The 25,710-nt window shown below is 48.9% G+C and overlaps 1 protein-coding gene across 2 annotated transcripts; it reads right to left on the reverse strand.

Moving 5' to 3' along the window:
- Positions 1-173: 173 nt before the first annotated feature.
- KPNB1 (karyopherin subunit beta 1) lies at positions 174-25,710 on the reverse strand. Of its 2 annotated transcripts, none has more exons than XM_080633313.1 (22): positions 25,602-25,710; positions 25,272-25,330; positions 22,325-22,507; positions 21,304-21,504; positions 19,447-19,599; positions 18,573-18,632; positions 18,189-18,278; positions 17,892-18,002; positions 16,270-16,371; positions 14,842-15,066; positions 14,294-14,485; positions 12,987-13,117; positions 11,667-11,814; positions 11,365-11,436; positions 8,879-9,023; positions 6,731-6,813; positions 6,041-6,148; positions 5,638-5,781; positions 5,440-5,545; positions 4,996-5,110; positions 4,269-4,430; positions 174-294 (listed from the first exon to the last, which is right to left on the reverse strand). In XM_080633313.1, exons 1-22 carry the CDS (start codon positions 25,639-25,641, stop codon positions 285-287), a joined length of 2,640 nt encoding a protein of 879 aa, XP_080489439.1. In that variant the 5' UTR covers positions 25,642-25,710; the 3' UTR covers positions 174-284. The 2 variants fall into 2 exon arrangements, with proteins under 2 accessions (XP_080489439.1, XP_080489440.1); XM_080633314.1 differs by lacking the exon at positions 174-294 and adding an exon at positions 1,394-3,362.

Below are 25,710 nucleotides of genomic sequence, written 5' to 3' on the forward strand. Positions count from 1 at the left end.
CTAAAGGATGCTGAAGGATGCTGCTGCCAGCAGGAGACGCGGCGGGAGCTGGGAAGATGAAGCAGCAAAAATAAATCCCCCCCCCCCCCATCAGTAACAAAAATAAAGCGTTTGGGTTCAGTTTTTATTCATTTAGAAGGTAAATAAACCCACCCCCCCATCCCTTCGTCACTGGGGCCCTGCCAAGTGTTAGCACCCAGCGGGTGCAGGTGGTGCTGGTGCATCAGGGCGGGTTGAAGGCTTTGCCATGGGGAGGCGGAAGTGGAGAGGCGCCGGTTCCTCCGCTAGGTACCACTGATGGGTTGATAAATGGAGTTAATAAAGGAGGGGTTCGGAGCTGTGGATGCAGGGTTGGGTTAAAGGGGGCTTTGAGGGAAAGGGCAGGATGCAAGGTCTCACCCTGGTGCTGAGGCGCGGGCACAGGGTGCCCAGAGAAGCTGTGGCTGCCCCATCCCTGGCAGTGTTCAAGGCCAGGTTGGACACAGGGGCTTGGAGCAAGCTGCTCCAGTGGAAGGGGTCCCTGCCCGTGGAACTGGATGCGCTTTAAGGTCCCTTCAACCCAACCCATTCCATGACTCTATGCAAGCACCAGAACTACCAAACCCCAGCAGCGATGCCCAGCCCAGGCTGGGCTGGAATGGATTTCTTCAATGATTAAAGCTGCCAACGAGCGAAACCAGCCCTAGAACAGGGTTTGCCTTCCCTCTGCAGCCAGCAGGAGCAGGGGCAAGGGGAAGAGGCGCTGCTGCATCCCTCATGCAAAGCCTGCAATTGCTTTTGAGAAAGGATCCTTGAAATCAACCCCAAACCCACCCCAAACCCTAAGGAAAAGCCCCCAGACAAAGAGGCCGGACACGGGTTTGTTTCCACTACTGTCTCAGTGTACTTTATTCTCCTGCTGTCTACAGCTGAACAGCCACACAGGACAGAAACAGGTAGCACTGAGGAATGATCAGATTTGCTTCCCTCCACGTCCCCTCCCCAACTTCAGGAATGGCTTTTCCGGTCTTTTTTTTTTTTTCTTTTTTTCCCTTTTTTTTTGTCCTTTTTTTAAAATTTTTTAATATATATCTTTTACTTCTTTATTTTTTTTTTTGTTAGGAAATCCCACCCCACCTCCAGAAACAAAAAGGCATCACTTGAAAGGTGACCCAGGCCTGCGCCCAGGCCGTGCTCCGGAGCGGGCCAGCATTCCCAGCTCCCGGAGCTCTTCCTTCTCCTCTCCAAACCTGGGATTTCCTTTCCTTTCCTTTTCCTTTGAGTTTCTGCTTAGTTTTTCGTACACTGGTTCAAAGTCGGCACTTCGACTGCGATCTGAACCCAGCACTGAAAGGCACGTATCTGATACCCTGTACAAGAGCTAGTGTGGATGCTGCAGTGCAGATGGGCAACAGAAGTGGACTCCACTGTCCTGGATCCTCAGATCAGTTGGAAGGGGTGGGCAAAAAAGAAAGGGGAATAGGGGAATAAAGCAGATTCTTGCTGCTTTTGAGGGAACAACAACAACAAAGGAACACTGGCAAAGGTTTTCTATTCTCCCTCCCACAGCAGCTTTGCAGGATGCCCGTGTTAAACCGCAGTCAGATGCTGGTAGTTCAACTGCTGCATTCAAAGGAAAAGAGCTCAAACCCCTGCCCCTTCTCCAGGGGTTGGCTGGGTCTTGGCTTATTGCTGACAAGCTAAAAGCAAGGGCCTATTCCTCAAAAGCAAAAGGCTCAGTGAAGAGGAAAGGAAGATTCGGATCCTTCATGTGAACACAAAAAGCTCTGCGTGGCCGGGGAAGCATCAGCAGCCAGTTCAGGTCCGAGTTGCCCATCAGCCTGCTGCTAGCGACCAAAGCATCCTCAGTTAAAGGGTTCCCCTTTACTGGAAAGACCAAGAATACAAAAAAGGAAGTATTGGGGAATGTTTGACACCATTTTATTCATCTTCAACTGCAGTGGAAAAATAGAACCTTTTACAAGTGCCGTCTTGTGTAAGCTCAAGTCAGTATATATATATTTTCTATAAATTTCTCTTTTTCCTTAGTTTTTGAAGTGCAGCAAGAGACCAAATACCACATTAAACCTGATCGAATAAAGAGCACAAAAGGCCAAGCAGTTTCCAAATGGCATTTTTAGCATCAGATCTTGGGTGCACATTGAATTTTGCCTCACTTAAAGCCATTTTGTGGGTGGTTTTTTTGCCTTTTTTTGTTTTGCTATTACCTGAAGTTTGCTTTTTGTTTTTCAACTCTTTGGCACAATTTGTCTGTGGGTGTCGGGGCTGCTACAAGTCCAAGTCAGGAGAGAGCTTTCCCTTTGCGTTCTCACTGCCAATTGGGAGCACTGAACACTTGTACTTTAGTTTGAAGCCTGAAGTCGCCTTTGCCATTTGCTTTCCATTCCCTCTAACGCAAGAGGTTGGGGTCGGGTTGTTGCCCCCCCCCCCCCCCCCCCATTTCTACATTCACAGTTGAACAATATTAAGGAAGGAAAGGCGCTTGGATAAACCGAGATCATGGAAAGCGGCACCAGGAACGGGAGCTCTGAACATTCGTCAGTGTTTCCCTAAAATAAAAAGCCCTAAAGAGCAACTTTCCTTATGTTTTATTTCTTTTTTTTTTATTATTATTATTTTTTTGTCTTTTTTTTTTGTCTTTTTCCCCTCTTTTATGTGTACATCTCTTACGCTGCATCAGGAGACTGAACTCTGGTTAGTTTATGAAATGCAACAGCTAACCCTTGGGTGGTTTTTTTTTGTCTTTTTATCATTTTTGGGTGGTTCTTGGGAAAAGATAAACTGCAATGACTCGAAGTTGAGAATGTGGATACCGCCTCATTCACACACACTCACTCCTAGACTGAAAACCCTTCACCTCCTCCTCTCATCCCATCACCGACAGCATCGTGCGGCAAAAGGTTAGGGCAGGCGGCTGGAGCCCTTGGCTCCATCCCTCTCCAGCAGCCCAAGCCAAGAGCACCACAGTTGAACCCAGTCTCCTCTCCTCTCCAAACCGGCCGTGTTCCCCTTCTACACCGGCCACGACAGAGAAGCTGGTCCTGGTCTGCCTGAAGAAGAGACTCGCTCATTCCTTGGACAGAAATCGGGTCATTCCCTCTTCCTAAAACCAGCCGGCGCCGGGATTCCTATGCAAGTCAGTGCTCAGCTCGCTGACAGCGCTGCTGCTGTGGCGGGATTCACAATGTGGTGTGTTTCAAAGCCTCACTCACACTCATCCTCTCATTCCCAAACATTCAGCATCCGTGCACACTCCTCACTTCCGTGGTTGGTTTTGTTTTTGTTGGTTTTGTTTTGCTTTTTCCTCAAAAGATTGGAGATTTCCAGTGGGGGCCTCAGGTGTCATCCCAATGGTAACAGATCTGTAAGCAAAAAGGGTTCATCAACAAGCAACCCCAGCCCCGTGGGCAGGAGGTGAAGCTGGGAGTAAGGGGGGTAAAAAGTGACTTTGCAGAAGGAAGAGAGAAATACATGGGACACTTTGGAGCTTCTCCTGGTGGGGTGACAAAGCTGTGCCAGATTCACTGGCCCAAATGTACTTCCACCATCCTACCCCTCTCTACAACCTGCTCCTTCCTAAAGGTGCTTCACCAGAATCACAGGCTCAGGGTATTTCAAGTTGGAAGAGACCCTTAAGGATCGTTGAATCCCAGCCTGGTTTGGGTTGGAAAAGAACTTAACATCATCCAGCTCCAACCCCTGCCACAGGCAGGGACCCCTTCCACTGGAGCAGCTTGCTCCAAGCCCCTGTGTCCAACCTGGCCTTGAACCCTGCCAGGGATGGGGCAGCCACAGCTTCTTTGGGCACCCTGGGCCAGCGCCTCAGCACCCTCACAGGGAAGAGCTTCTTTATACCCAACCTAAATCTCTCCTGTTTAAGGGAGTTCATCGAGTCCAACTGCCTGCTCCTCACAGGACAACCTAAAACTAAACCATAAAGACTAAGAGCGCTGTCCAGACGCTCCTTGAGCTCCAAGTAGGACTCAGGAGTCAACAAGGCTTCAGCTTGTCCTTGACTAGCAAGTGGACACATTTCACAACACAAGAACCCCCTTGGTCTGCATCTGGTCCTGTGAAAGCCACGCAGCTCCCTGTGCTCCTGTTTGTTCCGATAGACAAAGACCACAGATGGGGCTTGTTTACAGAGAACCACCCCAGCTACAACCTCCCAGAGAACAAGGCTTCGGGGAAGCATCTCTTTCAGCCTCAGGAGTTTAGCCAATTTCACAATTATGCAACATGCAAAGGAGGTGGGTGGAAGCCCTTACCAAGCTTGATTCTTCAGTTTTCTCAGTTCTTTAGTCGCCCAGGTAGCAAGGGTTTTTGTTTTGTTCGTCTTGGATCTTCTTCCTTCAGTTAGCAGTTCATGTATCATGGGTCTAGATTCTACTAATTTCAGTACATCTTTCCCAAACGCTGTACACAAATCCCTGCAGAAGCAAAGAGAGAGGCTGTAAGGCTGAGTGTCACAAGCAGATGTTCCACTACCACTGTGATCAGCTCTCGCTAGCAAAGAGAAATCTGACTCACAGCTCATGTCCTTTTGAAAATGCTGCATATGGTCACTAATTTCAGCAGAGGAAAACTCAAGTCTTCTGGAATTGTGACTAACTGGAGACGTTCAACCTCCTTATCCCCTTCCCTACATTCCATAGACAAGATGAAACCATCCTGACCCTCGCTCCTCCGTACCCAGGGAGCTGAAGGTGGAAGGGGGGAGCTTGTTCTTAAACCCAGGTCACCCTTGACAAATCCTGCATCTGGGATTTCTGGAACACCCCCCTAGTGTTCACTCCTACCTAGGGATTTTCACCCTATCAGTTAAAGGACCTCACCTGCAGAACCACTTCACTCCTTGGGTTAAACATCCAGCACTCCAGAGCTGACACTAAACACTTCAGACAGTCAGAAAATCACAGCTTCCAATATGAAGGCAGTTGTATAAAGGTTTCTATCTATCTAATGAGTGTGCTGAAATGGGATTGGGATGCTTACCCTATCAGTCCAGCAGCGCACGCCACTACAACATCGGTGTGATCCTCATCTCCAGCAATGTGGTCAATGTAAGATAGAATAAATTCTACTCTGGGCTGCACCAGCATCACGTCCGCTGGAAGAGAAGCGCTTGATGAAAGCAGGGTGAAACCCAGCTTGTGTTTAACAGGGATTCCAGGATAGCCCCGAACAGGCAGAATCTCACCCCAGAAATGCTGAGATAGGGAGAGGAAAAACTGCCAGAGGAAGAGGAACCACAGTGAAGGGCTCCAAACCCATTCCCGACTCATGGCAGTAAAGTATTCACTCCCACACAAAGGGAATGAACAAGGACATGCCCTCGGATGTGACAACTACCTTGAAACAGCTTATCCAAGCCCAGCTCTTCCCATGTCCCTTTCCCACCCCAAGCCCAGCACCACCACAGCAGGACAGAGTACTCACGATGCACGTTTTCTTGGTCTCCCTTCAATCCCTGGATAATTCCAGTGTAAGCTTCCAGGCAGCCCTCCCTCAGCTCATTCAGGTAATCCACCATGTCATAGTCGGACTGGAAAGGCATCAGGAAAGGAACACTCAGTGGGTGCACAGCCCTTCCTTGTGGTTTTAATGCAGCGGAGAGGCACAGCACCACTGGCTCACCTTATCAACCTGGGCTTGAGAAGCCTGCTGGAGGGTGTTCAGTACAACATCGAGGTACTTCTTAAACTCTCCTCCAATGGCAAGGGCAATATCACCAAACACCGAGAGAATCTCAGGCTTCACAGACCTATGAACGTTTTCATTCTGGAAGAGATTTCAGCACAGTTACATTCAGTGGCATTGCTTTCATAAGGAGGGAGGAGCTAATAAATTAGGCCATTTCCTTGAAGTGTACATCCTCACCCCCAATAAATTTGGATTCCATTCAAATAGTAAGCCAGATAGTTGTCAAACACGAGATCTTCAGAGCATGCCTAACACTTCTGCTTCTCCCACCTCCCACTTTCTTCTCAGTGTGCAAGCCAACTGTTACTAACTGGCTAATGAGAAGGTAAACACTCACCCCCAAGTTCTCCAGGAGCAGCTGCATAACCTCATCACAAAAAGGCAGGATGTTGGATTGCAGGGCTCTGCATAAGTCACCAACCAGGCCCACTGCAGCCAGACAAACCTGCAAATAGAACAGCAAGTGAGACACCCACCCAGTGAGTCAGTCTTCCACGTTCTATCCTTACAGCTTCAGCTTATTAAAGCCCTAAGTGGTGAGAGTCTACACCCGTCAAACGACCCTCTTAGAGCAGATGAGGCTCTTCCTTAACCAGCTGTACCACCAAGCTGCAAAGAGCTCTCAACTTGCTTCCCCAAGGGGGAGGGAAGAGACCCAGCTGCCAAAGTGACAGGTACTTGGTGTGAACACAGCAGCTGGGTGGTGGAAACATCCACCCCACAGGGAGCACCAGGACTTGACCTTCTAATGGGAACGCACAGCCAGCAGCAACCTCTTTCCTCATCAAGGCCAACTATTAAGTGAAAACACAGGTGTCAAGTCAATGAAGGCCTTCTGCTGAATTAAAGAGGAGGCTAAATCTGTGCATGCAGCCAGTAATTAAGAGAGAAGTGGGGCTCCAATTCTGGTTTCATCACCAGAAGCTGTGGTATTTTATAGATGCACATCCATTTTATGGATGAAATCAGCATCCACGAGCAGATGAGAACTTAGACTGTGAACAGGGCTGCCTGGTTTGACCTCTACCTGGTACTCAGCATAGTTCTTCAGTCCAATGCCAAGGAATGGTTTGAAGGCATCCATGTATTTCAGAAACTCTCCACCTAAGACTGTGCATGGAAAATAGTCCGGTTAGAAAAAAAAAACCCAACTTAAGACGTATTTGCTGGACTTGAACCACACAGCAACCCCCCATTATATTCCACCCAACCCCAGTACCTGTAGGTTCCACAGAAGCCCAACCGATCAGTTCTCCATTAGATATAGATCAAATAGGTTGGAGAAGACCTTTAAGATCATTGACCCCAGGTCACGCCACTAAAACCAGGTCCCTAAATCATTTTCTGCCTGGTCTTTGGAACACTTGCACCTCACACACAAACCAAGCACCAGGGGAATGCGTCCATCTGGACTAAACAGGTTTGGAAGCGCTTAGTTCCTCGCAGGCCTCTGAAGACAATCACCTCCTATGCTTAGGAAGGAGGTCAAGATCCACCTTTCCCCATCACTTTACCACCATAACAGCTTTAACATCTTCCTTCTGGAAAGAGCTGCTTGGCCTCTTCAGTTCAAGCACACTCTTCAGTGGGCTCATATTTAACCAGAATGCAATGTAAAACATTCCTGCTCTTTGTGGGCTCCAACCCTTCTCCAAGTCACTTGCAATTCTAAGACCACACATGCAGACTTCTCTATCCAAAAGGGAAAGGGTCTTGGTCTCAAGAGGAACACGCTTCCATTCCTGTGTGCAATGATCCCAACTCAGCCTTCTCATTCACTTCCCAGCTTCCTCAGGCAATCCCACTAAACGTTCTCAAGAGCAGGCTGATGAAGACCAACACACGGGTGTTGGAAAGGGCTTCTCCAAAAAGCCCGAACTAGCTCTGCTGCACTTCAAAGGCACTCTCAGAGCAATCAGGGATGTACTTCCATTAGGAACAGGTCCTGTCACCTGCTAGCCAGGATAACAGCCTCACGAAAAGACGACTCAAATGAGCCTCTCTCCAAAATGATCTCCCTGAGGGCCGTTTCCAATCCATGCCTGGCTTTTATTAGAGGGAAGGCAGCAGTGTCAGGCAATGAGGTTACGGACTTCCAACAGCACCTCAACTTTCCCACTCCTTTGACAGCAGAGTGCGTTCCTAGAGCTCTGGGTGATGCCACATCCACCACCCTCTAACCCAAGCCATGCAGCTCGAAGTGCCTGGAACACCACAACCCAATTTTCCTTCCCCCATCGGGACCCACTCTAAGGCTGATCTTTGCCCAAGTGATTTCTTTGAAACAAGAACAATGACTGTAAATCCACCCCTGACAAAACTCCACAAACCCACCATGAGTCACAGGCAGCGGTAAGTATGAATCACAAAGATAAATGTGGCCTGCAGCAGCTCAGGGACCAGGTTGTGCTGGGCACTCTATGAAGCAGCACCAGAGGGGGTTTTTTTCCTGGCAGAATTTGCATTTTAACTGTGTTAACTGAAACCAAACCATTCATTCATGAAATAGCCCATCATAACCAGCTGCTCTCAGCTTCACAGAGCGATGCGGTGAGATGTGTGGTCGAAACCATACCCCAAACAAAACCAGGAACTCATAGAATCATAGAATAGTTCGGGTTGGAAAGGACCTTAAGATCATCCAGTTCCAACCCCCTGCCATGGGCAGGGACACCTCACACTAAACCATGCCACCCAAGGCTCTGTCCAACCTGGCCTTGAACACCGCCAGGGATGGAGCATTCACAACCTCCCTGGGCAACCCATTCCAGTGCCTCAGCACCCTCACAGTAAAGAACTTCTTCCTTATACCTAGACTTCCCCTGTTTCAGTTTCAACCCTGATGAAGAGTCCATCCCCAGCATCCCTATAGGCCCCCTTCAGATACTGGAAGCTGCTCTGAGGTCTCCACGCAGCCTTCTCTTCTCCAGCCTGAACAGCCCCAGCTTTCTCAGCCTCTCTTCATACGGGAGGTGCTCCAGTCCCTGATCATCCTCGTGGCCTCCTCTGGACTTATTCCAACAGTTCCATGTCCTTTTTATGTTGAGGACACCAGAACTGTAAATGAACTCCTCATGGCTTTTGCCATATAGACAAAAAGAGAAGGAAAGAAAGCAGTTCTGCCCCAGCTTCACCTCTTCCTGAGCAAAACCTTGCTCTGCAGCACAACACTGACCTTCCACCAGGGTGCTGACTGCCATCAAGGCATCCTCCTGCACACCCCCCGAGCCTGCTGTGCTCTGGAACATTCTCAGCAGAGATGCCATCACCACATCAGAGATCTGCAAAGCATCCTGGTGCTGGACCTTCCGGAGGACGTTCTGGGTGGGAAAGGAGAAAGAGATTGTAACTGCTTCCATCTCTGCGAGGCTGGATTGTGCCTTTCCATCGCCTGCGCTCAGCGCTGAACACTCGTGACCACATTTGGGCTGCTAAAAACGAAGCTGCTGTTTGAACTCTGCTGCTGCAAAAATCTGCTTTGTCAGTGCAAGTGCAAAGTCCCATTCATTTTAGCTGCATTCAATTTTCCAGCTACAGAACAAGCTGAATTTACCCTTCCTGCTGCATAGGCTATTCTCCAGGCTTTCCATTTGTAAGCTGGCATTAAATGTGACCAGCCCATACTTGGCCCTATCAAAAAAAGCCCTTTTCCATCACAGCAATGTGATCCCAATCTCTTGCTGCCAAGCATGGGTTGTATGTAAGCTTTGCTTCTAAACGGCAGAATTAAAGCCCAGCAATGCTGGCTGTTAAAGCAGGGCATAAGCCTGTCCTTACTGCTAACTGCAGTTAAACCTCTCCTAACCAGGAGGAATGGGGAACAAATTAACACACAACCACTGCAAAATACATTTACAGGAATGGGTTTAGCAGTGAGATGTCTGCAAAGCAAAACTGATACCCGATGACAGCGAGCAGAAAGGCCAAGGAAATACCTTGGGTAAATACCTGAGTTCTGCTCCCTACAGCTCTGCCCATCCCTTTCAGCACATGAACTACAGAACACAACCTTGATGTCTCCTGATTTAAAAGAACTCTGCATTTCCTATGTAAATAGAGTCTCTTTGCTGAGTTTTACTTTGGTCTTGAAGTATCTGCAGCAATTACTGTAAATACTTGAGGTTCAGACTGTGATAAAGAAGAAACACACGTTTACAAGTTAAAAGGAGAAGTTTAATCCCACCTGTGCTATGCTTTCAACAGGCAAAAGCTGTCCTGAAAGACACCGGTCATCAACTCATGCCAAAAAGAGAGATTCTGGATGCTGAAGGCTCCCCATTAAAGCCCAACATAAAGCCGGATTATTCCCACTCACCCATTAGTTGGGAAATTACCCTAAAAGCTGGCGAGAGAAGGGAGCTGCTGATGGGCTTTTGAATGAGCAGGATGAAGTTCAGGATCACCCAAAACAACCTGGAGGCAACACCCAGGAGACCTCCTAACCTTGCTTAAGAGAAGGAGAAACTAAATGGGATAGAAACAGGCTGTTACCTGGGGGTGAGGAAAAGGCTCCGTTTGCTGGGCTCACAAGAACAAACAGCACAGGTACCACCACCCAGCAGAGGGATAAATCTGAGTGGAGGGAGATGCTCTGCTTTTACTTCAGGTTACACAGCACTTTAACACCTCTTCTCTTCCCTGAGCTGCCCAGAGCCACGTTGATGCTGAATCTACATCTAATACAGAGCTTTAAAGCAGCACCTTGTAACTGTTAGTAAGTTAGGCAGGACAGCCCAGCACCATCCTTCTTGCAGCACAAACAGGAAAGCTTCCATAGCAGCCACCACCTATTGCAGCATGGTCTGATGAACCTCCTCAGCAGTTTTGGGGGGAAAAAGTGGCTGTTTAGGTTGGAAAAGACCTTTAAGCTCACTGAGTGCCACTGTGATGAAAACAGGCAACTTAAGAGGTTGATTTTCCACAAATGTAACTTTGCAGAGGAAACCACTACAGAATTTACATATAGATGATTCATTTATATTCAGCCACAAAGTTTCAAAGTGCTTTTGGGATCAAAAAGGGAACAGCTACAGAGCAGAGCTTGGAAAAAGCTTCTAAAGCAAATGAGAGATTTAACCTCCCCTTGCAATCAATAGGAAGAGACCAGAAAAATCACGGAGCAACCTGCATCAAAGTAACTCCAGGACAAAGCAAGAAATGGAACGGGGAGGCATCAAGACCACTTTGTAGGAGTAAGCAAGGAACTGGAATGTGCTTGCACTCCGACTCACACGGGCTGTTCATTGCCAGATGTTTAATTTCAAGGACACTCAGTGCATTTTAATTAGTGCCATTTTAAATAAGAACACCAACCACAAGAGGCAGATGAGCCAAATTAAAGCCATTATGGAGGGTTTTTGTCTGTGCCAAAGCGATTGTTCAGCCTGTAGCCAACATAAGAGCCAAGCTGAAAGTATATATACACCCTGTAACATGTTGCATACAGTGGTCTTTATTCATATTGCCCTATATTTTGTAAGTCGTACTCTACTGAAGGCTTCTGAACCTTGTATCACCCCCCACACCTCAGCTGGGAGACAAGATCCCACTTCCTCATTGAGATCTCCTTGACAGGCCCACGCCTGCATCCTCAGGGGCACAGAAGCATCTCTAAAAGCACCACTTTCCCCATCACCACAAACACAGGAGACAGGGACTTACCTGGAGAGTAGCACAAAGGAGAGACTGGAGATCATTGAACTGGATTCTGTCAGAAGTGCTCTGGATATGAGACTGTAAAAGAACAAAACCCCACATGTGATAAGCCTGTGCCACCATCCACACCACCCCAGTGGATTCTGACAGCACTGTGAGCTCCAGAGACGCACTGTGTTCCTTCAAATTTAAGGCAAGAGGTACTGTTCAGAAGCTTAATGTGAATAAACCCACATTATACCCTAACATAGGCACTCAGCAGCAAAACTCCATTTCCTACCCCAGACACACAATGGCAACAAACCCACCTCCATCTGCAGCACTTGCTGAAGTCGTTCCATGATGACCAGAGTTGTCTTTTGGACAGCAGGGTAACAGTCCTTGGCACTGTTTTTCACTATTTCCATCAGAGATTCATATGCAGAACTCCTCAAGTTATTCTGGTGTCCATCAGGCCTGTAACAGAAGGGATGTATTTGCAGCTCCCAATGCTCAGGCTTGCTTAGAAACAAGACTCTTTTTTTTAGTATAGCAGCTAAATGTTGGTGTTGTGACAAGCAGAAGCACTTGAATTCCTGGATTCCAAGACTCGAAAGTAACTGAAATTTGTGAAACTACTTTTGGAACAACTTTTCATTTGCTATTAATAATGACTTCCAGTATTTTCAGTCACTGGCAAGCAAGTACAGGAACAGAAAAAGCCTCAAACCCACATCTCCCAGTGCGCTGTTCCCCTGTCTGGGGAGAGCTGGGCTCCAGAGGTGAGCAGCATACATTACCTCTGCCATCCCTCCCAGACCTCGGTGAGGGTGTTAAATCTGACCTAAAGCCAGCTGAGATCTATGCTAAGACGACTGATGGGCTTTGGAGCCTTGAGCCAGACACTGTGCTTCTGGTTGGATGTCAATGAGACAGGAAGAGTTTAAGCTTTGAACTGTTCAGGCAGGGACACCGTTTAAGAAGTAGTCCTGCAGCAAAAAGCTTCAACTGTCGATTGAACTGATCTAAGGATTGAAATCTGAGCTGTCAAGATACATTCATCCTTCAAGGCAGGATACGGCTCCAGCCTTACCCTTATTCTTGCATCTGCAGAGCTGAGAACAACATTTTGCCTCGTCTATTTATACGGCAGCTTAGTTGGGAAAAGGGCAGTATCCAGCTTAACTAGGTCCTCATCTCTTCTGGGAGTACCTGGTGCTCATGTAAATGGCTGTAACATCACAGCAACAACCAGGGTATAAAACAATCCCGGGCAAAATGAGCTGCACGACACACACAGATTTCTAATGACATCTTGCTGCAATCCTCATTATTCAGTGGCCTCGGAGCCAACCCTGATGAGTCTTAGGAGTACTGAAACTGTGTGTGGGGTCTTCAAAGTAAAACATGGAATGGGTGCTCCTGGAGGAAGCCCCACATTTCCCAAAAGGAGATATGACAAAACACTGTGAAATTATTCTGTGTGAACAGCTTTCTTCTAGGGAATTAGCATTCTGTATTCCATGGGATACAAAAAATGCCCAGTTCTGATAAAACACCGTTCACATCTAAGCTGCAAGAGGACCAGCAGCCTGAAGGAATGAAAAGTGGCATCTCTGCAGAGCTTAAGGCAGTGATTTCAGTGTTACCTATCTGCAGTCTCCAGAAGTTTCTGAACTATTAGCTCAAATGAAGTAGATAAGCAGTAGGTTGCTGGTTCTTCCTGATCATCAGCTACATCTGCAGCTTCATAGGCAGCTTCAGCAAGACTAGAAAAGGCCTGAAACACAGAACAACCATTGTTATTACTCAACGGAGTTTACCCTCACAAGCCCAGAAACAGATCCCAACAGTTTTCATTCTAACAAGACCACCCCAAACACGTGCAGCACGAACAACTCCCTCCATGCGCAGTTCATTGTTCAGTGCCCTGAACGCTGGTCCAAGAGTGGTGAGAATGTCACACTCAGAACATGAACTTGCAGGGTGGTGATGCTGCCTGCAAGCCAACACCTGCACAGCATCACTGGTCTCAACCGCCAGTAGCTGTCAAGAGATTTCCAACTGCAAAGCAATTGTAATGCTCTGAGAGATGGGTTGGAAGAGTTGAAAGCCTCCTGATCTTCACCTTCAGTCTAAAAACACATCATCATCATCTTCAGAAGACAAAAGCCACAGCTACATGGGCTTTTGCCAGGATCAACAGATCAGGGCAAAGCTTCCACACTGATTCAAAGTTTTCAAACCTCTGGAATACCAACAGACCAAATTCTGTCTTTTCTAAACCTTGTTTTGACATGCTGATGGCTCAGCTCGAGCTCAATTCTTACTGAGCAGCTCTCTTTGAAAGGCAGTAAGGGAACACACCCCCTTTACAGTAAAAGATCAGGTATGCTGTTTGCTAGTAGACATCCATCAAGACGATGATACAACCCAAGTTAGCAAACCAAACCATGGGACAGCAGCTCTAAGTGAACAAGGAAATCTCATGCTCCTCAATTTAGCTCTGGAACCACTGCAGAAGCAGGCTGGGGTAATGGGAAACAGAGCACCATATCCCTTCATGTTAAGGCAGCAAGCCAGCTGTCCCCAAGAAAAAAGCTACATCCCAGCATGCCTTTTCTAAACAGCTAGCAGGGCAAGCTTCCACAGCAGTTTCAAACCAATGAATATTCACATTTCTCTCCTTAAAATCCATTTCTTCCTTTATTCTTTCCTACCAGAGCCCCAGAACAGACTTGAGATAACTTATTTTGTGTTAACCACAGTTGTGTGCTGGATGACCAAGCCATGAATCATCTCTGAAATCCATTTAATTCTGAGTATATATATATTTCTGTGTGTATATATATATATATATGTATGTGTGTGTGTGTATTTGTACATATGAATATGAGCTACATCCCCCTTGTCAACAGAAGCTTATCCCACATCCACCAGCGAGGGGCTGCCTTACCCAGCACACGTTGGAGGCCACTCTGGGCTCAGCGCTCAGGCCCTCCATCAGACACTGCAGCAGTGGAGCGAGGTAAATGTCATTGATGGCAGCTTCAGGAAGCATCTCACAGATCCTGCCTACGGTCCAAGCAGTCGTGTCTCGAACCACAACACTGGGGTCCTTCATTAGTTCTATTAAAGTTGGCATTGCCTAGAAGAGCATTGCAAATTTAGGTGATTTTAGGGCAATATATGGAAACGGACATTTGCCAACACTTTGGATTTTAATGTATCCCCTTGAACTGATATTTTAAGACTCATAAAGTTATTTCTCAGGGCTAAGACTTGAGAACTGGAGGCAGTTATTCTGAAGCCCTACACGTCTGTGTGATTCAGAGCTTTGTAACCAACCTACCTGCCCTAGGCTACCAAACCTCACTAAAACATCATTAAAAGGTGACATCCTTTTGCTTTTCCCTAGATTAAGAGCATTGGGAAAAGCCTCCCCCAAATAAATCAGGAAGTTTTTTGCTTTGAAAGCCTCCAAGACAACATAACAAATCTTACCTGTATGACTAGTGGTTTGAGCTGGTTAGGCTCTGGTCCTTCCAAAATGCAGCCGAAAGCCATCACAGCTGCATCTCTGTATCGCCAATCCGGGTTTTTAATGTGTTCTTTAATAAAGGGCAGGACATGAGGAACAATGTCATCTTCACAGCAGGTCGCCAGGAGCATGAGGCAGACTCCTGCTGCTTTGCAGGGGTTCCAGTCGTCATCATCATCATTTTCATCCTAAGGGAACAGCACCTCTGGTTAGGCTGGGGGAAAACATCCCTTTCCCACTCACATCCGTGTTGGATTACTGCAGGGAATGCTGCCTTAATACCAGGCTTTATATTTAGAATTTAATGTAGGTCTGGAAGTACCACCTGCATCTCTGGCAGAGAAGCACCCCGAGTTACTTGCATCATCTGTATCCTCTCCACCCTGGTGTAAGGCTGGTGGCTCTTTACTGACACACCTCCAGCAGCCTCATGCATCTTCCCAACTGCTTCTCTCTCATCCAGGTTGAGCTTTTGTTCCTTTGATGCATGCCATTGCAGAGTGGCCACTGTAGTTAAATAGCTTCTTCCCCCCTGACTGGCAGCTCAGCCACTTCCCAAATTCCTTTGAAGCTGTGTACCTGTGATTCTCTCATCTTTTATCTGTCCTGGTTTAACAAGCGCTTTAGAACCTCCTGCAGTTTAACTCTCTGCATCCGAGCAGACAGCAATACAAAACCAGGGAACCAATTCTCTGGCTTCACTAAGAGCACCAAGCATTTCCCCAGTTCACTGCAGTAAGCCAAATGAACTTCATCCTGGATGGCTTAATTAACAGTTTTCTTTCATAATTAGACCTGCTGCAGCAAATGCGACCATTAGTTTTGATTAGGCTGCGAGGCACAGTCCAAACAAGTCCTTGTGAAGTGCTTACTAGGTACTCAACAAACACGGGGCCTCCCAGTTCGAGTAGTAAAGCTCAAGAATTGGATCTCAAATGAGGCAGAGCCCATATATTGGGTTTAATTTCCCAAGCATTTCATTGGGAATACAGATTGAACTGTACAGAATACACATTAACTCTCCAACCTCTTCAGAAACCATAAATACAAGCGCGTGTTAACAGAATTCAGCATTAAAGTGACACCACATGCAGTCTCCCAGGCTCAGCCCTAAAAACGATCCATCATTCGGTCAGAGTGGTGCATGATGTCTCATCCCAGCCCAAGGATTGCCACGAAAGGTCCTCTGAACACATTGCACCAATGTAAACCACCCCAGGGCACCTAAAGCACCTTTGGGACCAAGCGTATCAAGAAGTCCCCTCTGCAAGGGAGCGATGACCACCACTGCCAATCTCCTCCTCCACGCACCAGCAGAATCGCTGTCCCAGAGCACGGAAGCAGGCACAGCAGGGATTGTCTGGCCGTGCAACAGGGATTTTGCAACTCACCTGTTTTGTTAATGTCTGTGTTAGAATGGGGACCAAATACTGCAGCGCTCCTTTCGCGTAAAACTTGCTAGTGTGCTCTGGGGGCCTTCCTTGCTCTGCTGCCTAGAGGAAAGAGGTTACACAATGATTCTCAGTGGCTATATAGGCATGAAGAGTGACTGCTAAACTCCAGGAGTCCCAAGTTCCCTTTTGCATGCTTTCCTCTCCTTCCCAACGCAAACCTGTAGCACCCAGAACCTCAAGGACACCCGGCACCAATCCCAGTCCTACCCAATAAGCAAGTCCCATTTGCCATTCCACGCACGTACAGAGCTCCTCCTTCCTCACATGGGACAAATAGGAACGTTTTCAGTTTGCAGCCACCTATAATTAACGAGTGACCCCAAGTGGAAGCAGCAAAAGGTCTGCAGCGTATAAACTAAACCTACGTGCTGCTGCCTGTCCTTTTATCCTTGCTTTTTTGGGCATTCCACATAAATATATATTTAGCTACTTTTAAAGATGGATATGATTCATCTACAGCCCTTCAAAGTTTAAGCTGTTATTGATCTCTCCAGCTAATTTATGCAAACAGCATCTGCATGCGCAACACCACCCCAAATTTATCTCCATCCACATCCATTGTAAGGGATAAAGATTACTTTCCTTTCAGCCCATCACTTCATTCTTAACTCATAAATACTGGATTAGACAGAATGTGATCCATCTTTTTGCACACTGGGTTAGGACTAAGTCCTGTCTCTTACATGTCAACAAAACAGAGCCCACGAGGCCTCCAAGACAGCAGGGAAGGCAAGAAATTCTCTCCCTTCAACGTGCTATCTCAAGTACTCAAGATGCTGCCTTAATGAAGGAACAGCTCAAAGATCCTCATGATACTGAGAATTTGCTGGTATTACACCGTGCCTAATATCTGTACTCAATGCACATTTAGGTGAACCTTACAGGAGCAGCTCGAGTTGACTTCTGAATGCTCAGAAGCAGTCAGGTAGCTGTCACGTACCATTTGCAGAAAACCAGCACTTGTATGTCACAGCGTGTTCTCATCAAAGCTGTCAGAGGATCTTTATCCCAAGTAGCTTCAATTCCCAGCCAGGCTGGCATTTAAAACCATTCTGCTCACTTAAAAAGGCAGTTCATCCCAATCTAATCCAGTAAGCAAAAGGGCTTGTGTTCAAGCTACACTAAATGCTACAGAGCCTAGGAAGCAACCCAAAGAGTTATGGGAGGGAATTCCAAACAGCAGCCCCTGTGCTACAGGCTTTGTATTTACCTTGAATAGCAGAATCGATCAACCAGAGTTGATGGTACCCAGGCTAGCAGCTAAAAGCTAAGCTGGGGACCCCAGCTCCATGCTGTCTGCAGCACATGGAACACCCACAGCCACCCAGCCTCACAGGCTTCGTGCAGCCTCAGGTCTCAGCTTCGGTCACAGACATGCATCACATCACATCAGAGTGGTGCATGGTGTCTCATCATGGACCCATGAGTGCCACACAAGGGGCTCTCCCACACTATTCCACTTGGGAGAACAGGGGTTTGGTTCAAATACATGAGCTCAGCATTCCCAAAGAGACGATCATGGGTGCTTGCTGCTTTCCAGTGGTCATTTGGAAGCTCACCTCGGATGCCTCGATAGCCAGGTCCATCTCCTCATCACAGACGTTTGACCAGAACTCGATCCCTTGCAGAGCCACCTCATCTATGTCACTTTTCATTGCTTCAATGGTTATCTTTAGAAACATGAAAGAAAGGAGGGGAGAGAAGGATGCTTTTAGCAAGGAGAGGGATTCCCAGCATGCAGTCACAGCCAAAGAAAGCAAAGCAAACCAGGAACATAAGAAAACTTTTCCTCTTGGATTAGGACAAAGGAACACAGGAAGATCAGACAACAAGGGATGAGAAGCATGGGTACTCACAGCAAAAAGAGCAGGCCCCATGTATGTCTCCATATACTGATAATAAAGGGACATTATCTTCACCAAGTTCTGTAAGGCAGCCACTCGTACCTGTCAGAGCAGAAAACGGATCAAGTGCTTTGCAAACCAAGCTGCAGCCCATCACAGATGAATAACCTGGCCTCAGGTTTACTCCATAACTACAAAGGTCTTTGCTAGGAGGACACAAGTTGATGCTTGTGCATTTACAACTTCTAACTTTGAGTCTAAAACTCATTTTGAGTACTTAGAGCCATTTAACAGAACAGCGTTTACTCCATGTAACAGCTGACAACTCCCTGCTGATGCCAGAGCCAGCTTCCCCACAAAGGTGCCGTGACGAATCAAGCCCTTCATTCCACTCACCCTTGTATCTGGACACTGCGTTGCTTCACAGACTACTTGCATAATAAAGTGCCTTTCAGACTAGAAGAAGAAACAGAAAAGGAACATTAGAATTGCCTTATAAAAGCATTAAAGTCTTTGCATCCTGCCTGTGGAGGGTACGTTTTGAGTCTGGCCTAGTACAGTCACTCACACAGCACTTCTAAGGAAGAAGGACCAGTACAGGTTACTATTCACTGCAGTATTTTAAATCATTTCTTCCCCAAAATGGGAATCCCAAACTTCCAATTTAAAAAGCACTTAAGAGACTGTCCAAAATAGAAAGATAAAGCAGAATAAGTTCTCGTTAAAAGACCTTCTAAGCTGAAGGTTCAAGATGAATTCCATCTTCCCAGCATCTCCTGGTAGAGACCTAGAGGACAGACTTAATCCAAGAAGGAAAAGGGAAATCAATAGATTTTCCTGTTCTGGACAGACTCTCATTCCAAGGCCCCTCTTCTGAAGCCTCTCACAGGCCTTCCTCCCCCAACAGTTTCCAGAGGCAAAGTTAAATCTGGCTTGCTGCCACACCACTTGAAAGGAAGTGCTGATCCAAGCTTGTACGCTCGCAGCAGCATTATAGGGTAGAGTCTGATTGGGAAGCAGAGCATCTCATAGGTTGAACCCTAAGGTCAGCTCAAATGTATCCAAAAGAAAGCCAGTGACACTTCCTTTCCATTGATGAACCTCTGAGAGGTTCCACAGTATTTCTATGTCACAAGAAGCATGCGCCAGACCTACAGAAATGAATCCAAGTCTCAGCTGCATCATGATAATGCATCAAAACTCAGCGTGGTGCATGATTTCTCATCACAGACCATGGATCCAGCCCTTGCAGGTTAAGCCACCCCCTCACCTCTTTGTCAAAGTTTGCTTTGGTGAATTCCAAAGAGTTCAGGAGTGCATTAGTAGCTGCTAGCTTCACATTGTTGCTGGGCTCTTCCTTTCTCATTCCCTGGATGATGGCTGTCAGGATCTCATTGGATTTGTCCTGAAGCTGTTCTGGGTCCTAAAAAGAAGCGTTAATAAAGTTATGTGCCAGCTGAACAGCTTCCTCTGTATTTTAAAGCATCCTAAGTTTGATCCTGAAATCTTTGAGTACAAGTTTGAAGGTGTTAAGGAGAAGTTCTTTGTCCACTGGGAGGACTGGAACACAAGTACAAGGAATTCACCCATCATTGTGTCTTTACAGCTTCTGGGACAGGAGAGATCAGACTGAGCTGAGCACAGATAACTCCCAATATTCAAGTCACCAATGCTAAATAAACTCCACTGTCTCAAATAATAGGCCAAAAAGCTTTGGACTACCTGACTTCATTCAATTAGCAAGTTAAACCATACTGATTTCCAATTCCCTTATACACTGGGCAGAGAGCTACGCCAGCAGCTGAGGTAGAGACTTTCAACGGTAAAGTTGCCAATATTTTGAGATATAGGGAAGAAATGCATTGCCTGGACAAGGAGCAAGGAGAGTTAACAGCCAACAGTGAAACCAATCCCTTGCAGCCTGATGAAAGCCCCAAACAGAAGAGCTCTCTTTCCGCCTCACTACACTGAGGCTCAATCAGCGAATGCTGCACGTCCGTTCTCCAGTGGCACCAAAAAACCAGCAGCCAACTTTGTTTTCCAGTGGAAGGTCAGGCAGCACCCAGGGATCTAGCAATTCACACTGGATACTTGATGCAACACATTGTGGTACTGCAAAGTGTGCTGATCATTGCAGAACCCCAGGCTGGTTTGGGTTGGAAGGGAGCTTAAAGCTCATCCATTCCCAACCCCCTGCCACGGGCAGGGACACCTTCCACTGGAGCAGCTTGCTCCAAGCCCCTGTGTCCAACCTGGCCTTGAACGCTGCCAGGGATGGGGCATTCACAGTTTCAATGACACCTTCTGGAGAAGGTGCTTCAATGAGCTGTGCATCAAAACCTCCTAAATTAAGAATCAAGGCCTTCCTCGTGCAAGATGGAAGGCAGTTGCCAGGTTTCCCCAACAGAGAAAGGAATCAAAAGCTTACCACTCATCTGTAATGTTTTACACAGCTGGATGTGCAGCTGAAGTTTTGTAGCAGCAGCCCTCACCACCACACAACTGCAGCAACATAGAGACTTCAATCTGCACCTTACGAGAGATGCCCTGGATTTGTGCTGTGAAAGCAGGTCAAGTCCTTCCACGTACCATCCTCATGTTTACTGCCCATTGTTACCTCAGCACAGAGACATCCTCCAAGTATTAAAAGACAGACCCAAGGAAGCATCACAGCCTGTTAGGTACCATCAAATGGTTTGGGTTGGAAGGGACCTCAAAGCTCCTCCAGCTCCAACCCCTGCCACGGGCAGGGACCCCTTCCACTGGAGCAGCTTGCTCCAAGCCCCTGTGTCCAACCTGGCCTTGAACACTGCCAGGGATGGGGCAGCCACAGCTTCTCTGGGCACCCTGGGCCAGCGCCTCAGCACCCTCCCAGGGAAGAGCTTCTGCCTAAGAGCTCAGCTCAGTCTCCCCTCTGGCAGGTTCAAGCCATTCCCCTTGGCCTGTCCCTACAGGCCCTTGTCCAAAGCCCCTCTCCAGGTTTCCTGCAGCCCCTTTAGGCACTGGAGCTGCTCTCAGGTCTCCCCTTCAGGAGCCTTCTCTTCTCCAGGCTGCCCCAGCCCAGCTCTCTCAGCCTGGCTCCAGAGCACTTCAAACACACTCAGGCCAGCCCTCCAGATATACTCACGATGTCCTGACAGATGTAGCCAATGGCCTCCAACGTTGACTCTTTCATGTGTTCTGTGCTGTGCTGATTCGTAACGTTCGTTACCAACTGGGGAATGAGCTCGGGCCACTGGTTCATGGGGATCTCTGCACAGGCAATGCCAGCCACGCACTGAGAGGCCGAGCTGGGCCTGTACGTCTCTGTACCCAATGTCTGCAAAACCTGGGGACAGATTGGCAGGAGATGGTTTGTGTTGGTGACCGAAGAGAGATGGGCACAAGAGTGTCATCCAAATCACCCCCCTTCCCCAGTGAAGCACTTTGTTCTGCTTCCTCCTGCTGCAAACAAAGCCACAACCATAGACAAATGGTGTTTGAACTCAACTCGGCCATGGCTGCCCTGGTCAGGAAGTGAGATCCAGCTGTGGGATTCCATGGACTTCCAGCACGTATACAACGCTGCGTGCTGTGACTCACCAAGCAAGTCCTTGTCTTGGAAAGCAACACTGGCAACGCTAAACAAACTGGGGGTTAACCCCCCCCCCCAATCCTGCACTGTTTATGCCAGGATAAACTCAACAGGGCTGAGTAATTTTCTTTCCTTTTAATTGCAGTTTGTGTGTTCTTCAATCACTGCTTCATTCAGAACTGGAGGGTGCACATTCGCTTCAGTATTTCCAGTTATAGCCCTTCATTTTCCATATATCCACTGAAAAACCCCTGGGTTTCTAATGCCACTTGACAGAAAACTGTAATAAAGTGGGTTTGTAGCTCCAGTACCCAATAGGACAGCTCCTGTTTGCAGTGTAAGTTCCCCCTTAGTGATCAGCAATATAAGGAAAGCATGAAGTGATATCATCATCACTCACCGAACCTTACTCTGTTCTATACAGATCCTATTAGCATAAAAGAAATAAAGGGTAAGGCCAACTTGTATCAGATAGGTCTTGTTCCTCAGGTGGAAAAGGATGGACAAGATGTTCATCCCTCATCCCCGTGGCGAGGAAACAAGAAGAGAAGGAGCAAAAAGGGACCCAACTTACGTAGTTCTTGACCTCCCTGCGGGCGTTGGCGTCGATGGCGAGCCATCTCTGCTGGTACTGAGCCTTGATGTCGGGGTCCTTGGAGGTGAGGGAGTTCTTGATCTGCAAGCCGGCCGCCACGCGGGCAACTTGGCTGTTGCCAGGGTTTGCCAGCACTCTGGACAGTTCCACCAGGAAGGTTGGCTGGGAAGAGAGCCGGGATCAGCACCACCAAGGAGGGGGAAAAGCCTCCCAGCACCCAAATGACCCGGAGAAATGGGTCCGTGACTCACCAAAGCTCCTTCTCTACCAGGCCATGATCAAACCATCATCACCACAGGGCTCTATCCCACGATTACAGGTGTTAAGTTCCCAATTAGAACTGCTGGGAAGCAGCATCAGCAGGCATTGACTTTGCTGGACTTTATTCTTTTACCTTTCCTGCTCCTGCCTGCTTCAAGTATTCCTTTAAATAAACCACTGGGCTCACATGCCAAGCTATGTATTTTCTGGAGGGGTATCAAACACGGTGAAGAGTAACTCTCTGCTACCTGCTCCTTGCTTCAAGGCAATACCCAAACTATAACACAAACATTGCTCAAATGGGCAATGAGACGCTGCTTTGCAGGGCTGGGACATTACAAACTTCCTCCTTTGCTACCAAAGGGGCAGAGACACGCATGGAGATCGCCCCCCTCTAAAAGGGTGTACGTGTGTGGATAAAAATACCTGGCATGCATGTCACTTGCTATTGGTGCGGGTGAGGAATGCCCCCGCGTTTAAACCCTTTCCTCCTCTGACTGCTTTATGTTCCAGGGGCTTTCGCTGTGGGGAGCTTTCAGCGCTGGAGCTGCCCCTCCAAAGGGTTTTGCCTCCCAGGAAAACCTTGCTAGGAAAGGCTGGAAGCAGCTGTGCCATCCTCAGCCCGTTTCCCACCAAGCAGGAAACATGCTTTTCCTGAGCCTGTTTCACACACAGTGACACACAACCTGCCCTTGTAACGTCTGTAACCGAACTTCAGGGACATACAAAGCTTTTAGGGCACCAAAAAGCCATTTTTAAAACCTCACTTCCCAAAGTTCATCAGAACCCTTGAATAAATCCATTACCTTGGACTCCACAGTATCACTGACCCAGCACATCCCTTCAGAAGGAGATTTTAGTTGGGCTATCCAATGTGTTCAACACTCAAACACGGGACAACTTCAACTGATGAGCACAAGCATCGGATCCTCCCAATGCAATAGACAGAAGCCCTGCAAACACACACACTAAACCCACCCCCCAAGCATCACGTTTCACACTCTGGTTTGATTTTAGCATTTAAGAAGTTCACAGGACAAAAATCAAAGTATTGCTGTGTTTGCACTGAGATTGGAAGGTGAGGAAGTGTCCTTGGATTTCTCGCCCATAAACTAGCAATAAACCATTGGGCTTTTCATGGAGCTTTAAAGAGAATTCTAGCTGAAGGTGAGAAGCGTGACATGAAGCCTTCGAGGCCTGAGACTCAAAGCAAATGCAGCTGTGCGCAACCTCAGCACTTACATCTATGGGAAGTGTCACTGGGAGCCTCAGAAAAGGGTCTAAATTAACTACAGGGAGGAAATGCAGAAGAACAAGCTGCTCTGCAGGTGCATCTCCATCAACCAGCTGGGGGACCACGTCCAGCTCAGCTGCAGCCCTGAGCACAGAACCTCTGGCTGGACCCTGTAGCTCCTGCCCATCTCAACCCTGTTCCTGTGATGGGAATTGCCCTGAAGCCTTCATCCTCCTGCCAAACCAAGCCATCAACTGACCTCAGAGCCTACACGTTGCTCCTCAATCCTTGCCCTGTGCTGGACCATTCCACATCAGGACGCTCATTTTTAGCCCCATCATGAGCTCCATGTCCTCTGCTCCCTATCCTGACCTGGCTCTCACAAGGCAGCAAATACAAATGAAACCTTGGAAAACTGGCATTTTAAAAGCCTGAGAGGCAGGATCACAACCAGCTCCAGCCATCACCCTGCAACACTGCACACAACACTGCCCAGGGTCCTCGAGTCCAACCAGGGAGATCCTGAGACTTAACAAACACCCATTCCAATGCTCTGGGACCTTCCCAGTGTACACCAGGGTATGGAACCACAGAACCACAGCCCGGTTTGGGTTGGAAGGGACCTTAAAGCTCCTCCAGCTCCAACCCCTGCCACGGGCAGGGACCCCTTCCACTGGAGCAGCTTGCTCCAAGCCCCTGTGTCCAACCTGGCCTTGGACACTGCCAGGGATGGGGCAGCCACAGCTTCTCTGGGCACCCTGGGCCAGCGCCTCAGCACACCAAAACCAAAGACTTTGAACCCAAAAGGACACGATTTGTGCTCCTGATGGTAACACAACGGGAACGCTGGGTGCTGGGACCCCCTGAGATGCAACGAACCAGCCCAGCCCTTCACCAAGGGCTCTGCACCCCGCTCCGGTGAGGGGGGGGGGGGGGGATGCTTTTTCCCCTATTTTGGCCTTTTTAAGCTTTTTTTCCCCCTTTTCATTCCCTTCAGGAAGGTCACGGCGGGAGCTCCGGGCCGGCCTGACCTGCCCTGACCCCGCCTTCCCCGCGCTCCGGAGCTCGCAGCCCGCCGGCACCGAGGGCACCGCTGCGATGCCGCTGCGAGGAGGCTGAACCGGGCCCGGGGCGGGGGGGAAGCGGCGGGGCCGGGCGGCGCCCGGGGCAGCGATGGCCGCGGCCGCACATGGCGCTCCCGCAGCCGGCGCGGCCCCTTCGCCCGGCGCCGCGCTCCTATTGGCTAGCGGAGGAGAAAGACGCGCTGCTATTGGCTGGAGGAGGAGAAAGACACGCTGCTATTGGCTGGGCGCGACGGCCGGGCGCGGGCAGGGTTAGGCTGCGCCCCATGGCGGTTCAGGCGGGGTTGGAGGGGGGGAGGGGAAGCGCCCGCCACCGGCCCCGGTCCCGGTCCCGGTCCCGCGCTCTCACCAGGTTCTCGATCGCCGCCTGCTCCAGGAACTTCTGCGCCGCCTCAAGCTCGGAGCGGTCTGCGGCGGGAGGTGGGGGGGAAGGAACCGGCGTCAGTCAACGGGCGGGCGCGCGGGGCCCAACCGCCGCGGCCCTCAGGCGGACACCGCGGCCGCACCGATCCCTGCCCTCCCCGCTCGCCCGGCCCCGCTTCCCACCACCCCTCACCGGGCAGCGGCCCTGCGAGGCCTCCCCCCGCCGCGGCCCACACCCTGCCAGGGCCTCAGCCGCCGCCTCAGGGGTGCGCGGCCCCCGCCCCACCGAACCCCCCCCGAACCCGCCGCGCCCTACCCGGCGAGACCGTCTTCTCCAGGATGGTGATGAGCTCCATGGCGGCGGCGTGGTGGCTCCGGCGGGAGGGAGGGAGGGGAGAGGGAGGGGGGGAAGCGGGGCGGAAGGG

Source organism: Psittacula echo (assembly GCF_963264785.1).
Source record: "Psittacula echo genome assembly, chromosome: 23".
Lineage (NCBI taxonomy): Eukaryota > Metazoa > Chordata > Aves > Psittaciformes > Psittacidae > Psittacula > Psittacula echo.

What these genes read in the sequence shown, in the direction of transcription:
- KPNB1 (XM_080633313.1), bottom strand. Translation starts at nt 25,641, where the DNA reads ATGGAGCTCATCACCATCCTGGAGAAGACGGTCTCGCCGG. An exon ending in AGCAAGTGCTGCAGATGGAG is followed by an intron (nt 11,437 to 11,666) that starts GTGGGTTTGTTG and finishes GTTCTTTTACAG; the next exon opens with TCTCATATCCAGAGCACTTC. An exon ending in AGAACTATGCTGAGTACCAG is followed by an intron (nt 6,149 to 6,730) that starts GTAGAGGTCAAA and finishes TTCTATTTGCAG; the next exon opens with GTTTGTCTGGCTGCAGTGGG.